Genomic DNA, 15,706 nt, shown 5'->3' on the forward strand with positions numbered 1-15,706 from the left:
GCCAAGAACACTCTCCTTCTGTAGACAGGCTGAGGGTATGATAAATTTTGAGGTGTATGCACTCATTCAGCACAGAAAAGTGAGCTTGCAGTGGCACGGTGTGTCTACTAATGACAAAATAGAGTGGAGAGGGACATAGCGATATGTGCCAGGGACATTGGTGGCCAATAGGACAATGCTCCCTGCTCCTAGCACTGCATGATGACCAGGACCACAAGTGTGCACCAGTGATAAATTCTTACCTGATTGGGTATTCTTAAGGGTGGTCTTGGACCTCCGGGGTACCGAGGGGACATGAAAGGCTACCAAAAAGAAAAAGAAAAAAGAAAAAAAGAAATACTGCTAAATAACTCAACTTAGCTTGTAAATACCACATTGAGTCATTGGGTGTATGGCCCGTGCCATGTTCAAACCTCAAACATCCATCTTAAATACTTCCACAGAGCATGCAGTAGATTATTCATCTTTAGCACAGCTTAATAAATTTAGAGATTCTTACTGAATGCATGTAGCAAGACACATTACTTAAAGTTTTGTTGCAGCTACTGTGAATGCAGAATATAAACAATTTAATGCATTAACTGTGAAGAATAATAAACCATTTAGTTCATGTTATCACACATCTAATCTTTTCACTACCAAAGGGAGAGAGATAAGAACTCTAGAATACAAAAGCAAAATGTTCTTGAAAGACTCAAGAGTAAGCACCAGCATAATAATTCACAAATAATTTCTCTTCACCTCTTCATAATAATACAGTAAAGTGTCATACAAGACTCAATCTGTGAGGGCACAGATTTCAAGTTTATGTCACTAATATCTAGAACTTCAGTGGTCTATATGAACTGGGACAATGTATCCTTTCCTCCCATCCCTCCATACACAATTCCACACTCATTACAACTTTTCCTCTAGCAAAGCCACATATACACTAACCCTGTACTATAAGCTTCTACTGGTTCCTGGCTTTCTACTACACTACCCTGTAGCCCAGAAACAAGGACAGTCCCTTAAACTAAGACCATAAATAAATGATAAACAAATGGCACTACAAGCAAATACATTTAACATCTCTACTTATTCCATCTCAAAGTGTGACAGTAATCTAGAAATCTAAAAAGCAGGGAGATTAGCAGGAAGAAAGCACAAACATCTGACTAAACAGATGATGAAGAGGATCTTTTTGGCAAGCAAACATACCTATAACTTCAGAAGAAAATGAGCTAGAAGTATGCTTTGACTGTGAAAACATGGATAAAAAAGACTGGTTCCTTCAAGAGCTGGAGAAAAATAATCTTTCCATAAGATGTCCCCACAAAACTTTTACTAATATGTTAGCTTATTGTCTTCTATGCCTGAATTGTTAGGCGCTGGGAAAGCAAAAATGATGTGTCACTGATTATAATGAAACAAGAGCTTGTTTCTGTTCACAACACTGCCTAGCAGTCATCAGAGAAAGGAGGGATATGAAAGAAAGGAGTCACATGGCACATCCCAGGAGAAATCTCTTACAACAAATAACCTACTGCACAATCCCACTCTTAGCCTCTTGGAAAAGAAACAAATGCACATAGACAGGAATCATCTAGTCAGTTGTAGTTAAGGTCCACAAGCGGGTCACTGAAAGTCTGCGCCCAACACATCACTGTTTCATGAATGGCTGACATACTTGAGCTGTGTCAGCTGCACTGTGCTATAAAATACAATGCTAGTGATCATCAGTATTAGTAATGCATGTAATAATAATAGCAATAACTAGCAGCACAATTATAATTATTACTAATAATTAGCAACAGTATTTTTCCAATGATCTGCGGAAGAAAAATCAACTGAACCTTTCACATGTCAGAATAAGATGAAAGTTGTAGTAATAATCTTCTATATAAACATGTTTGAAATGGATAGTAGGAAGCAATTTAAAATACAGATGGTTTACAAATTGGAGAAGAAAAGTTAAATGACAACTGGGAAAAGATTACATTAATAAAAAGGGCATTTGAAATGTGCTATAGAAGAGGGAGGCTTCTTCACGCCCTCTATTTGATGGTGAGATTCTATGATGAGAAAGAAACAGAAAAAAAAACGTTTGTGCATGTGGTGAAGGCTGTAAACATAAGGATCTTTGTAAAGCAGTAGAAGTGTGAGGCAGTTAGAATTTCAACAATTTCCTTAAAGGTCAACCAATTGCATTCTATGGAGTGCAGCAGCTCTAGTGAGTGCATTTGGCTTATTATATTCATCAAATGATACCTTATTTACAGTTTATTTACAGCTGTACATCTTGTAAAAGGGAAATCAGTAATGTCTTGCAAATCAACCATACTTCAATGTAGAATAGCACCACCAATATTAGTGCATAATAGCGCGTTATTCGCAGAACATCTCTTTCACCTTTCAGATTTCCAGTCAAGTAGGATGGAAGCCTACTTGTCCCTTCACTTCCCAACAGGTTACTTTCATATTCATTTTGTACAAATATCTAAAAAAATATTCTCTCTATAGGAAGCTAAATTTTATTAGAAGTGCTGGAACAGCAGTCATACTAAGTCACAGTTTTATTTTCACGTTGTGACTCACAGTGTCTCCAATGTGTGACAATTTGGGACCGGCACTGTTTAACATCTTTGTCAGTGACATGGGCAGTGGGACCAAGTGCATCCTCGGCACATTTGCCAATGACACTGAGCTGTGTCATCTCTGGATGTGCATCCCTTCCCTGTAGTGTCAGGGAAGGGATGCCATCCAGAGGGACCTGGGCAGGCCTGAGAGGACTTCTGTCAGTGACTGTAGTCCCTGTTATCCTATGAACAAGGAATAATGTTTTAAAACTAAAAAAGGGTAGATTTAGATTAGATATAAGGAAGAAATTCTTTACTCAGAGGGTGGTGAGGCACTGGACCAGGTTATCCAGGGAAGCTGTGGGCATCCCATCCCTGGAGGTGTTCAAGGCCAGGCTGGATGGGGCTTTGGGCAACCTGATCTGGTGGGAGGTGTCCCTGCCCATGGCAGGAGTGTTGGAACTAGATGGTCCGACCCAAACCATTCTATGATTCTATGAATCATAGTCCATTTTTTTTTAGTTTGCTGCATCCCTGAGGTCAGTAGCTACTTAAGATAATTGTGTAGATTTGCACTTGCGGATTTGCATTGAATAGATTTGTAAGGTCTCAAGTCAATTTAATAACTATTTAATACAAACCTTACAGATTAAATATAAGATTCTTCTCTGAAATAATATAGTAAGTCACCTTTTTTCTTGATGCACTGTTATGCAGGCATGAAATCAAACATTTACTTGCGAACCAGTGCATCTGTTCTTAAATGATTTGTTACTTCATTGTATAATAATGACTAACTATAGAAGGCTCTTCAATATAACTATCATAAAAGAAATTTTACTTACTGTAAATATATTTATACATTTCTTTTAAGTATATTTGTGGAAATGCTTAAACCTTCTCCCATTCTTTAAGCAACTAAACCCACGTAGAAGAAAAATGAATGACTTAATTTCAGAGAGCTCTTGTAGTTCTTGATTATCCTTCGATATAAATACTGCACTTGAAGATGGTACTCTATGGGCAGTAAAATATATAAATAACTAACAAGCCCACAACAAGTAATATTTTGGTGATTATGTGTCGATAACATGTTATACAGCATTGTAGAAAGTGGTGAGATACTCATGTTCAAAGATAATTCTAAAAAATTTCACTCTGTTTTGTATCAGCATTTAATACTCAAGGTTACCACAAAAAATTCTACTACCAAAAGAAAAAAAATTAATACTTTATGTTTTGTATTATTAACTTTCTCCATTTCCGTCATTATTATCATGTTTGCCCATAAAAAGCTCTCCCAAGACACAACAGAAATGATGTCAAATATTTTAATGAAAATATGTTAAATATGAACGACTTTTCATTACATTAGAAACAATTTATTTTTTTTCAAGTATGACACACATGAGGCATTAAGGCATTCTAAAAGACTTGAATTCAAGCAGCCGGCTTTTTTTGGGGTGGGTCATGTGTGGTGTTTCACTACATCCTTTGTAATTAGGAATTAGTCTCAACTGGTTTTACTTCATTGTTGAGTGTTGCTTGAAATGACTGCAGTTTATAGAGGAACAATGCTAGACTTCATTTCTGACAGTTAGTAGCATTCCTTCCTTGACTTCTGAAACTCTTTCATCCCCTTCTCTTAGCGATATTGCAGCATATATATCCATATATATAAATAATAGGTTCAAAGTACGTGCACTAATTTAAAAATAGTGACCATCAATTTTAAATTGGTCCATGGGGTGCTTGATTTTTGAACACAAAAAATAAATTCTTTGTGTGCTGAAGACAGGCAGGCATTTCTGCCTGCTAACCCAGACTTGTGTCAACTCACAATTCAGCATCTTGATAGTCTAAAACCTTTTGTGGTCCTCTGTACTAAATTCACTGCCAGACAGACTCCTGATTTGTCACAACAGTTCAGCAAAAGAGATTGGTTAGGAATCACATCAATGAATCAAAAAATGAATCTTCCTTGCTTATCCCAGCTCACAAGGAGTAAGACAGCTATCAACAATGCACAGATTACAAGAGGATTTCCTCCATCTCTCTGGTAAAAAGAAAGCATTATAGACACATGACTATTAAAAAATAAGAAAAGCAAAAATAGAAACAATTAAATCCAAAGAATATACCAAAAGACAAATAACATGATTTAATAATGCTATACCATGCTGTCAGGTAGGAAGAAGACAGAGGGCCAAAAGACTTATCTCCTAGAACCCTCTCTGTGCAGAAGGGTGCAGTAACATTTATATCATTTCATAGCCAGATCTTGCTTAGTATATAAGAAAGCTTGAGCAGTGTATTTGAATATATAAGCTCTCAAGAACCTGATCTGCCAAGGAAAAAGAATTTTACTGGAGCGGCTCCTTCCAACAATAATTTCCAGACTCAGGAATGGCTCTCAAGGGTTTACAGTAACTAATGCAACCTTCAAGTTGCTTGAATTCACAACAGGGACATTAGACTGAGTATGAGAAGATATAAACAACACCTTCACACACTACCCTTAGCTACAATTAACTTCTCAAATGGGGTTCAGGAACAGGCACATAACTTCAGTGATGTATTAAGAAAAGGAACAAAAAGCTCAAAATAAACCAAAGCAAAATGAAATAATGTGTAGAAAACAAAAATAGCAAAAAATAAGGCAAGAGTGGCTTACCTAAGCTACAACTGAGAAGACAGCCCTAGGTGGAGGTGCCACCACATTTGGAAATGGGTCACACAAGTTACGGAAATACCCAAAGAGTATGGCAAACATGTTTGGAAATCAGCTTACTGAACACATTTGTGAACACCAGTAGATTGTATTTACTGCTTTCAGTTATATAACCCAATAATTTCGTATGGGGCCAGCTCTCTTTAATATCTTTATCAATGATGTGGATGAGGGGATTGAGTGCACCCTCAATAAGTTTGCAGATGACACCAAGTTAGGTGCGTGTGTCGATCTGCTTGAGGGTAGGAAAGCTCTGCAGGAGGATCTGGATAGGCTGCACCGATGGGCTGAGGTCAACTGCATGAAGTTCAACAAGGCCAAGTGCCGGGTCCTGCACCTGGGGCACAATAACCCCAAGCAGAGCTACAGGCTGGGAGATGAGTGGTTGGAAAGCAGAGAAGGACCTGGGAGTGATGGTGGATAGTCGGCTGAATATGAGCCAGCAGTGTGCTCAGGTGGCCAAGAAGGCCAACGGCATCCTGGCTTGTATCAGGAACAGTGTGACCAGCAGGGCTAGGGAGGTGATCGTCCCCCTGTACTCGGCTCTGGTGAGGCGGCACCTTGAGTGCTGGGTTCAGTTTTGGGCCCCTCGCTACAAGAAGGACATGGAGGTGCTTGAGCGGGTGCAGAGAAGGGCGACGAAGCTGGTGAGGGGCCTGGAGAACAAGTCCTACGAGGAGCGGCTGAGGGAGCTGGGCTTGTTCAGCCTGGAGAAAAGGAGGCTCAGGGGTGACCTTATCGCTCTCTATAGGTACCTCAAGGGAGGCTGTAGCGAGGTGGGGGTTGGCCTGTTCTCCCACATGCCTGGTGACAGGACGAGGGGGAATGGGCTTAAGTTGAGCCAGGGGAGTTTTAGGTTAGATGTTAGGAAGAACTTCTTTACTGAAAGGGTTGTGAGGCACTGGAACAGGCTGCCCAGGGAAGTGGTGGAGTCACCGTCCCTGGAAGTCTTCAAAAGATGTTTAGATGTAGAGCTTAGGGATGTGGTTTAGTGGAGGACTGGTTAGTGTTAGGTCAGAGGTTGGACTCTGTGATCTTGGAGGTCTCTTCCAACCTAGATGATTCTGTGATTCTGTGAAAAATTGCATACTGAAGACTGTTGTCAAGCAGCTGAGACCAAAGGCATATAAGCAGAAACTTTCTAAACTGAGTGAAAAAGAAGTGTGGTATAGAAAAAAACCTCCTGTGCAGTCACAACAAAACATATGTATTTATCAACTTAATGTAGATGAAATGTTGAAGGAGGGATACTAAACAAAATAAAATCAAGATTTGAAATGTTAAATTTAGAAAACTCTTTGCTCTTTTTCATGTCAAATTATTTAAAACATTTAAAAGAAGAAGTTTGAGAATTTTAATGATGGTGGCACACATTTTGCAAGTTGTGTGTGCATGTGTATATGTGTTTGCGTGTGAGTATACAACATAAAAAAATTTTAAAATACTGTTTTTCTTAATCTCTGGGAAAACATGAGGACAAGCAGATAATAAGTTTCTAGCAGGGAAGTCAAATGATGTTGAAGCATCAGACACCAGTCTCACAGCCCACATTCTGATTCTGATATTCAGGAAGAAAGATTTCAGAAAAAAATATCCACAGGGAAGTTGATGACATAAATGCATAGAAGCCAGCATGTTTCCATGCCAATTGTATAATTCTTCCTGCATCTTCCTTTCGCTGTTTATGTGACTCTACAATATGATGCATTTTAGTTTTCATGTACTTACGACTAGGGAATAAATGATCTTAAAAGATGGTACTGCAGGTTTCAAGAAATCTGCTTGTTTAAATTTACTTCCCTTCCAAAAATTGGGAATATAATTTGCTTCCAAATATGGCTAAGCTGTTTTGTTGTTTTTTTTTGCGTTGACATTTGTTATCCTTTTTACTCAAACTGTTATATTTATCAACCACATATTATTCCACATAAATTGCAAATTTTTCAATAATCCACATTCAAATAAGTAATCCGCAGTATTGCTCACATTTCAATTCCTATTTCTAGATTAATGAGATTGAATTTACCATAAGTATCTGTATCTGTTCCAATATATGCATATTATATGATATCCTATGCTTTGTTACATTGCATAGTACAATTTCACATACTAAACAAACACACATCAGGAAAACAAGTAAATGTAGTTCAAGAGGAATTACTGCAGTTACTGGGCATGAGTGATGCTGGGGTTGCACACATCTGCTAACAGTAAAAATACCAAGAGACAAAAAGACAGTGAACAAAGCAAGGGCTGTTTCTCTGAGGGGGATAAAATGGAATGAATAATGCTTGAACGGGAGAACCTCGTATACATGGCATGAAAAAAATAAAAATCTTTTTCAGTGAGGGTGGCTTAAAATAACAACACTCCTCTAGAGTCACATTAACATCTTCCCAGCTCGGTGCATTAAAAGGTTTGTTCCAACTTGAAAGAATATGCAGATCTCTGGTCAAAGCAGGATGAAAGGTACATTTTTAAAGCACATCACCAATCTGTTTTAAATAAATGCATTTGAGCCAACTGGATAAAGAGGAGCAGTCGTTTAATCCATGTCAGCTGGCCCAAATACGCGCTCTGGGGCTAACTGGTTTGTGGTGGGGCTGCTTGCTGAGTGTGACACACGCCACCCTCAGCAATGGGATGCGCTGGAGGCACCTGGCTGAGGCCTTCCCTCCTGGTGTCAGCACCATGTCTCCACGGGTGAGCGCTCGTACAAGAGGGCTCTTGTGTGTGTTTACACAAACACAGCTGTGTTTACTTCTCTGGGGTGCCTCAGCATGGCACCAGCCAAGCCTGACCAGTGTGTGGTGTCCACGTGGACACCAGGCTGGGCCTGACAGAGGAGTTGGGCTCAAGGCCCTTCCTCTTCCACCATCAAGTTGCCGGTGGACAGTGGAGAGGGAGAGGACATGTCTCTAGCCACAGCTCCATCCAGATCTGGAAGAGGATGCCAGTACCGTGCTCCTACTGCAGTTGATAAGACGTAGGAAAGCAGAGGAACATGTACTTGCACCAGGACCTGCAGACAGAGCTCTGCTGGGCTTCCCAAAGCCACCTCTACACGCACGCTTCCAAAATAAAACCAAAACAACAACAACAAAAACCACACACACCAAAACCAAACAAGCAACCAAACAAAAAAACTAACTGGAATCTTCTTGTTAGAACACTATTTCTTTACCTGCACCATCACATTTAGAAAAATCTCCTTAGATTGTGTGTCTCAGCACCATGATTGGCTGGTAGTATTTATTCCTAACTGGAGAACTCCTCTTAAAAAGATAAAAAAGAGCACACCACAAATTAAAAAATACAAGGTGAAAAACACAGTTTTAAGCACTTGGTATGGAAAAAGACTGAAATGGTTTTACTTGGTTTGCGTAATTCAGTCACCATAATCAACACAAACTCTAAATTCTACTCATCACTAGAAACTACAAATGGAATCACAACTATAATTTGTGTCCATGCTATGATAAACTATTTTAATTTAATTGTGCTGTTACTTGATGAGCAGGTATAACAAAAGAGTCCAAGTTACTAGCATCACAATCAGAAAACAGATGTGAATTCTCTTAGAGCTCAAATCCCTTAATATATTAAAAAAAAAAAAAAAGTCAGAAAAATAATTCAATTGCCAAGTTTTATATTATGTCTCTAAAACTATGATTCATATTCACTTTTTTGGTTTTCAAATTCTGTTCTTGGTTGAAACAACTAACATCATTAAACTATTTATAGCATGAAAATAAGACTACTTTATGATTTTATTTAATTTCCTTATTCTGGTATCAGTATTGAAAAAATATTAGTAAGTAACGTTTTAATATATCTCCTTAAGACTCCTGCATTTTATAGAATGATTTAGAGGTACTTTACAACTACCATGCTTAGTAGTATGAGTGCTTCCATTATAAAATATATGGTTTTGTCCTCTTAAAAAGTACAGTAATGAACCATAAAATATGTGTGAAGAATTTATCCAGGTTAGTTTATAATTCATATATTTCATTTATTTAGTTTCCTCTGCATTTTTTGTGGACATCTTCATTGGCAATGACAGTCACCGCAGTGTTTAAGACATTCCTGATTAACACATTTTAATTCCAACCAGAACCATACTAAATTAGCTCTCAAAATGACACACTTGTGCTGGCACAGTCTGCTGATAAGCATAAACATGTAACTTATCCTCTATGAAGCTCAGACAGGCTATCATCAATTCTTAACAGAAATTATTTTCCTATTCAATTGCATTTTACTGTTAATTATACAAACTCTCTTGTCCCTTTTTGCTCTGCAAGAGGCTGATACAGTGTTAGAGGTCTTTGTTTTGTATTTTGCTTAAGTATTTTGGGGCTGAAAGCGGGGTTACATACTGCATATCTTGTAATCTACAAGTATAAATCAAAAGAATTGTTTTCATCTACACTGTTTCAGATAAAATCATGTAAGCTTCTCAGCATAAAGACAGGATGTCTCCTTATGCTGGCCTTTTTTGATGACCATATCCATTTTCATGAGCAGGTTCTTCTCTGTACTTCAGATGAAGATCCCCATAAAAATGGTTTCCGTGTTTTTTATTTTGTACGAGCAGCCTGACGTGGTCTGGCAACGTATAAATTGCAACATTAACAGCTTTGATTTAATTCAGAGTACAGACTAATATTAAAAAAATAATAATAAATATAAAAATGAAAAGCTTTCTATGGTCCTCTGTTTTTCCACATATAAGATTCCAAAAGTTATAACCAGAACAACACTAGCATTTCAAACAAAATGAATGCCTTATCCCTAGCCAATACATACAGGACTTGTTCTACTATATGAAAGAATACCACAAAACTTTGAATATATAACTTGCACACTCTGCATAGAAAAGTGAGAAGAAAAAAATCCTCTTAAAAATACGTTCCTTTTGTCCCCAGCTAAACATCTCTCTGTGATCTGAGCAGCAGGATCTGCCTCCTGGCTGAGCTACTTCTACAGAAATTTAAGAAAGTAAATAACACTGATTCTGATGATAGATGATCTTTAGGAATGGTACTGTTATTACATCTATCTGACTTTGTGGGAAGCACCATTATCTTGTGCTCACAAAGACAGCAAGAGAGAGAAAAAGGCTAAATTATGCACATGGTATATAATGGCAGTTTTGAAAGAAACACATTTTAAAATAGGCTACTAACTATACATTTTAAATCGTGTTAATAGTTTTGACTTCAGTTCTTACTAAACTACAAAAAATAAAATATTTCAAACATGATTTAAGCTAAAACTGAAAGATAAGTATCTCCCTTTTAAAAGAGATAAGCAAACCATGCTTTTTTAATTCAGACATGCACACAGCTCACTGAGCTGGAGACTTCCCTTAAATTCAGTGAACCTTCTGGTCACCCCTGACCATGATACACAACTGATTTTTTGGAACTTTGAAAACGAAAAGCTGGTGTTTGTTATTCCTGCTGTTATTTTTAATAAACAGTATTTTGAAGCTAAATGCATTATCTTCTTCCAACAGTCTAAAACCTAGGCACTTGTGGCTCATATAAAGACTACAACAACCAGACTGCGACAGAAGCTGAATTAACCTCATCAGAAGGAAGCACTACATACAAATAACAATCCCTCCCCTACCTTTAAGTACACTTCAGCAGCAACTAGATGACCAGTTTGGGTGGATGGTCAGCCCCCTTAAATTTGTGACATTTACCCCACGAACAGAGAACTGACATTAAGGGCAAGATGCTAAAAGTTCAGAGCAGACCCCTGAGGTAAATAACTTATGCCTAATTCCCTCCCTCCCCTCCCTACTCCACAGCTAGCAGCGGGTCTGCGGCTGCTTGAAATTGTGCATGTGGACGGGGAGGTGGGGAAGTGTGGGCTCAAAGCTTATTTAGCTACTCAAGCTGAGCAGTTTTAATTTGTTCTAGCAGTTACGAGCAACAAAACCATTTCCACAACTGCAGGATGGAATTATCAAAGCCAGCAGATGTCAGACACCTCTATCTTTTTAGAAGTTGACTTTGTTTCTGGCATTTAGAGAAAATGAACGAACAAGAAGGAACAAGCACAAACTACATGGAGATCTTTTTAGATGTTATACCACACCCACATAGTCTAAGAAATCAAATTAATTTTTTAAATATTTTAAGATGCAATGTGATACTGAGAAGGGCAAAAAGGCACATATCTCAATTCTGCAGAGAGGTAGAGACATATGCATAGTTTCATGCACTGGGGTGGGTGGATACATTTACAAGCATCACAGATTGCAAAGATTTTTTTTTTTTTATTTTTTTTTACTAACATCAATTGTATAGACCCATAGGAAAAAAAATCCCATTTAAAATGCACTTTCATATTTTCAAAGCTTTGCAAGGCCTAGCAGAGCTGCTGGCTTCACTCACAACCTATATTTGCAGCTCTGATGATGAGTCATTTGCTTACAGTAATGTATTGCAGTCTGTGACATTTTCCATGCTTCTTCACTCTATCTGCTCTACTCGGGGCCCAATGCTTCAACTTTTCACTTTTTCACCTGCAATTATCTCACTTGTTTCACTGGAGTTTAGGATGGGTGTGAACATGTAGCAAAACTAGCTAATTTTAGTCATGCTCTAGTTTGTTTTTAACGATTTGTATGTTTTAGTTTAAAAAAAAAAATGTACAGCAGATTTTGATTTTGCAAGAGAAACTTGAGACTTGCTTTGTGCAATCCTAGTAATAAACAGCTACTTGCTTTCCCAAGTAAAAATAAAGGCCTGCATGTGTCACTTACAGTTTCATTTGTGCCATGGATTTACCAGGAGCTTGAGAATCCATGGTTCAAAACTGAAAATACGAAACAGCTGGTTTGTTCTATCTTTCACCATAAGCCAAGAGAGGGAAGGCTGCAGATTTTGCATCAAGGAGAACACGGATTTCCCAACTACCACCCATACGTTGTTTCACGTGAACACGTTTATAGTCGTTCTCAGGAAGTTCACGCAGATGGGCAGTGCCACGAAAGTGAGGAAAACACAAAGACCAGCAGTTAAAGATAACTACGTTAACTATGTGTGGCTGGCTGTTTGAAGGAAAATTCAGAGTGGGGATAAAACATAGTCACAGCCTGGAAAACCAGGAGACTACGTGAGGACTGTGATAGGATGGTAGTTGAAACAGTTCAGTGGGGTTTGAAGAGAAACAAGACATTTTTTAATCCATGTAGAAGCACATTATGGTCCTGCAAAGATCAGTCTGAGCAGCATCTGTGTCTTTTAGTTCTAGTCACGTAATTTAGCAGCTGGAATTAGGAATCTTCATTCCTTGCACAAACAACGACCCCTTGGTGGACAATTCACAGCAACAACAGAGCCACTCCAGCGCCGCTCTGAATGCATGCCAGAGGATTTCTCCCTCCTCATCTTCCTTGCTGCTGGATGCTCGCTCAAACGAGCAATTTGGGAGGATGCTCTGTGCGTCTGGAGGGGCTGACGTGGAGGACTGGGCACCCGGCAGACCCCAGACCCGCAGTGCTGTTTGCAGGAGACTGGTACCACCCGGGCAGGGTGCCTGCAAGGGCTGTAGGCGGGCTGGCTGGGCGCCCACATGCCTTCCAGTCCGAGCGATGTAGAGGTGCCATCAGCATTTATTTGGAGAGCTCACTGGACACTGACCTCTAAAAAGCTGCAGACGTTTCATAGCCTTACACAGAGGCTTAAAAAAAATACAATTTGATCTTACATATAAATTATTTCCTACTCACATTCTGAAAACCAAAGAGGTGTGTGTTACTCATTTTTAATTCACCAACTTACTTTGGTTATGTTTACTACTTAAATATTTTTTAAATTCATTTTTTAATGGCAAATAGTAATGCTAGGTGGGAAGAGAAATGCAAGAGTTACCTTTTCTCATGTGCCTTACTGTAATAAAGCTCTCCTAAAGCATTAGGTCAGCTCTACTAAAGCACAAGGCTAAAAATAATATTTTAAAATAATATTTATTAAGCTCAGATGAGGAAGAACAACTGCCACTAGATGGCACAACAGCCTTACATTATTTGGTGGGTTGGGTTTGTGTTTTTTTTTTTTTTATTTTTCCTTTATATAAGAGCAATATGTAACATTTGTTTTTCAAACATGGTGTCAACACATTTTTCCTATGCCTATCCAAGTATATCTGCTTATCACAAATCGGTGAATGAAGCAAACTACATGACAATTCCTTTAGAATATATGCACAGTGGAAATTGAGGTTTAGTGGTAAGCTCAACTAGCACAAATATTTACTAGTTGGATGCAAAAAAAAAAAAGTAACTTTTTTAATATATATGTACATGTGAAAAAGTTACAGTCAGTGGTAGATTTTTTTTTAATCTACCAAATTAAAAAAAGTGAACTTTGAATTATCAAACAACCTGTTTCCTCCACATTTCAGTTAGCACTTGATGAGTTAACTATTCAGCCGTGTCTCTCAGGCGGGTGAAGTACAAAGTCAATATTGTTTTCTGGCTGAGTGCCGTTAAAACAAAAGAAAGGTTCTTTACACAGATGCAGACATAGCAAACTTTTGATCAACCATGTAATAAAAGAGGTGAAGATAACTGGTGTTTAATTAAATACGCATTTAACCGTTTTTCATAATTGTACTGCAAGAGTAAGTAACCTGGGTCAGATCTTCAGCAGTGCTAATTGACACTAACTTGGAGAAATACAATTAATTCCACTGGATTAGAACCTAGAACTCAACATTTAGCTGTGTTAAACCTGGAAGAGTAACTAAAAGGTGAATAAAATCCTACACAGTCAATACTTTTCATGCTGTTTACAAATTGAAACACCACACTTAACACAATCTCAAAAACTTTCCTCTGGCTTCTGTTTATCTGATTAGTAAAGCTGATTACTAACAACAAAGATCAAATACGTATTTTGTGAAAACACAAATGTAATGTATCTCAAATATTTGAGCTGATTTAACGATCAATGAAGAGAGAGATGGAAACGGGCCAGCACTTCACTGCATGAGGAGTACTGGTATGCACTTGAATGCAGCTCTCACACTTCAAATGGGCACACAGGCATGTGGCACAGAAGGACTTCAAAATTTCCATGACAACACTTCTAAATGTTCATGCTATTATTTTTTAATGCATACCATACCATAATACAGAACTACAAACCAGGCGTTTTTTCATAGCTCTTTGTCCTCAGGAGTGGAGCGAGGCTAGCACTGAATGCTTTAAAGGTTGTGCTAAGCCTGTATCCAACACAACTTCCAAAAACAACACGTCTGTGCTGCACAGAACCATAGTGGAAAATGTAGTCCCCAGACCAGGAACTGGAAATGTGATAGCATCTCTGAATGCTATGACCTAATCTTTTTTGATCACAAGTGGATTAATTTCCTCACCTTACATGATAACCCATGTAAAACTTTGCTGACATTATATGCATTCTCCAGTATCTGTATCTGAAGGTGAATAATTACTATAATATTATTTCAGTCCTCCAGAAATCCTGCTGTTTCTGTATCAGGCAGGACTCCAAAAACAAGGATGAAGACAAAACTAGGTTGCATTGATATCTGTGGATGGCCACAAGAAGAAACTTAAAGACTAAATTTGGTGCTTAAAAATGGCACAGAAAATGTCATGAATGATTTTATTAATGTAGTAGCTAACTGCTTTCTTCACACCTTAGCTCCCCGCAGGTGGTGGTGTAGAGAGCAACTCTGGCAAATTTATTATCTATTTCCGAGACTTGCACTGGAGTTTGATGAGAATTTCAGACACGTATACAGTCATCTTATCCTTCTGGAACCTAAGACAGCTTTATGATTTCTATTGCCCAAGCAATTCATAATCTTTTAAAAGGATTTTCCCTTATGATATTCCTTTTTATAGGTGGAGACACGTGAAAAAAAAAAAAAAAAAAAAGAATCGAAATGACACATCTTAGGTTACCCAGTGAAAATGTGGGTACCTGAGAAATGAATCGCACACTTAGTTTAACATAACATCCAGTCCAGCACTCTCACTCCCAACCCTTAACCTTCTCTGAAGCTTCATATTTACGAAAGCAACTTATCAGAAGTGCTGACCCTCCAGACATCCCACTCACAGAATATAGCACTTGACCCTAAGTCCCATTATTTCAGCCTGATACAAAGTCGACTCCAAAATTTCTTTAGGTTCTCCTATTTGGGATTTAAGAATCTTGTACCACAGCACTATTTTCCTCATTCCTTCTGTAGTCCCACATATTCAGTCTTGCTGCTCATGAAGCAGGAAGAAATTCAGTTACTGTATAACCCCAGTTTATTTCCAGAGTATTAGCTACTCTAAGTACTGAAGGAAGATGAGGCCCTGCAGACAAAAAAAATGCATACCCATGACATTAAAAGTTACATTTAAATGCATGCACAC

The 15,706-nt window shown here is 38.2% G+C and overlaps 1 protein-coding gene across 10 annotated transcripts in view; it reads right to left on the reverse strand.

The window, feature by feature from the left end:
• SSBP2 (single stranded DNA binding protein 2) overlaps positions 1 to 15,706 on the reverse strand; it is a 190,277-nt gene that overhangs the window by 51,140 nt on the left and 123,431 nt on the right. For all 10 annotated transcript variants that reach the window (XR_014319371.1, XR_014319372.1, XM_082783536.1 and 7 more), the window contains one exon: positions 243 to 302. Coding sequence is in view for 8 of the 10 variants with exons in the window: in XM_082783536.1 (XP_082639662.1) it covers positions 243 to 302 (60 nt within the window). In the remaining 2 variants the exon portion in view is untranslated. The remainder of the gene's footprint in view (positions 1 to 242; positions 303 to 15,706) is intronic.

This window comes from Aythya marila (assembly GCF_965140915.1).
Source record: "Aythya marila genome assembly, chromosome: Z".
Lineage (NCBI taxonomy): Eukaryota > Metazoa > Chordata > Aves > Anseriformes > Anatidae > Aythya > Aythya marila.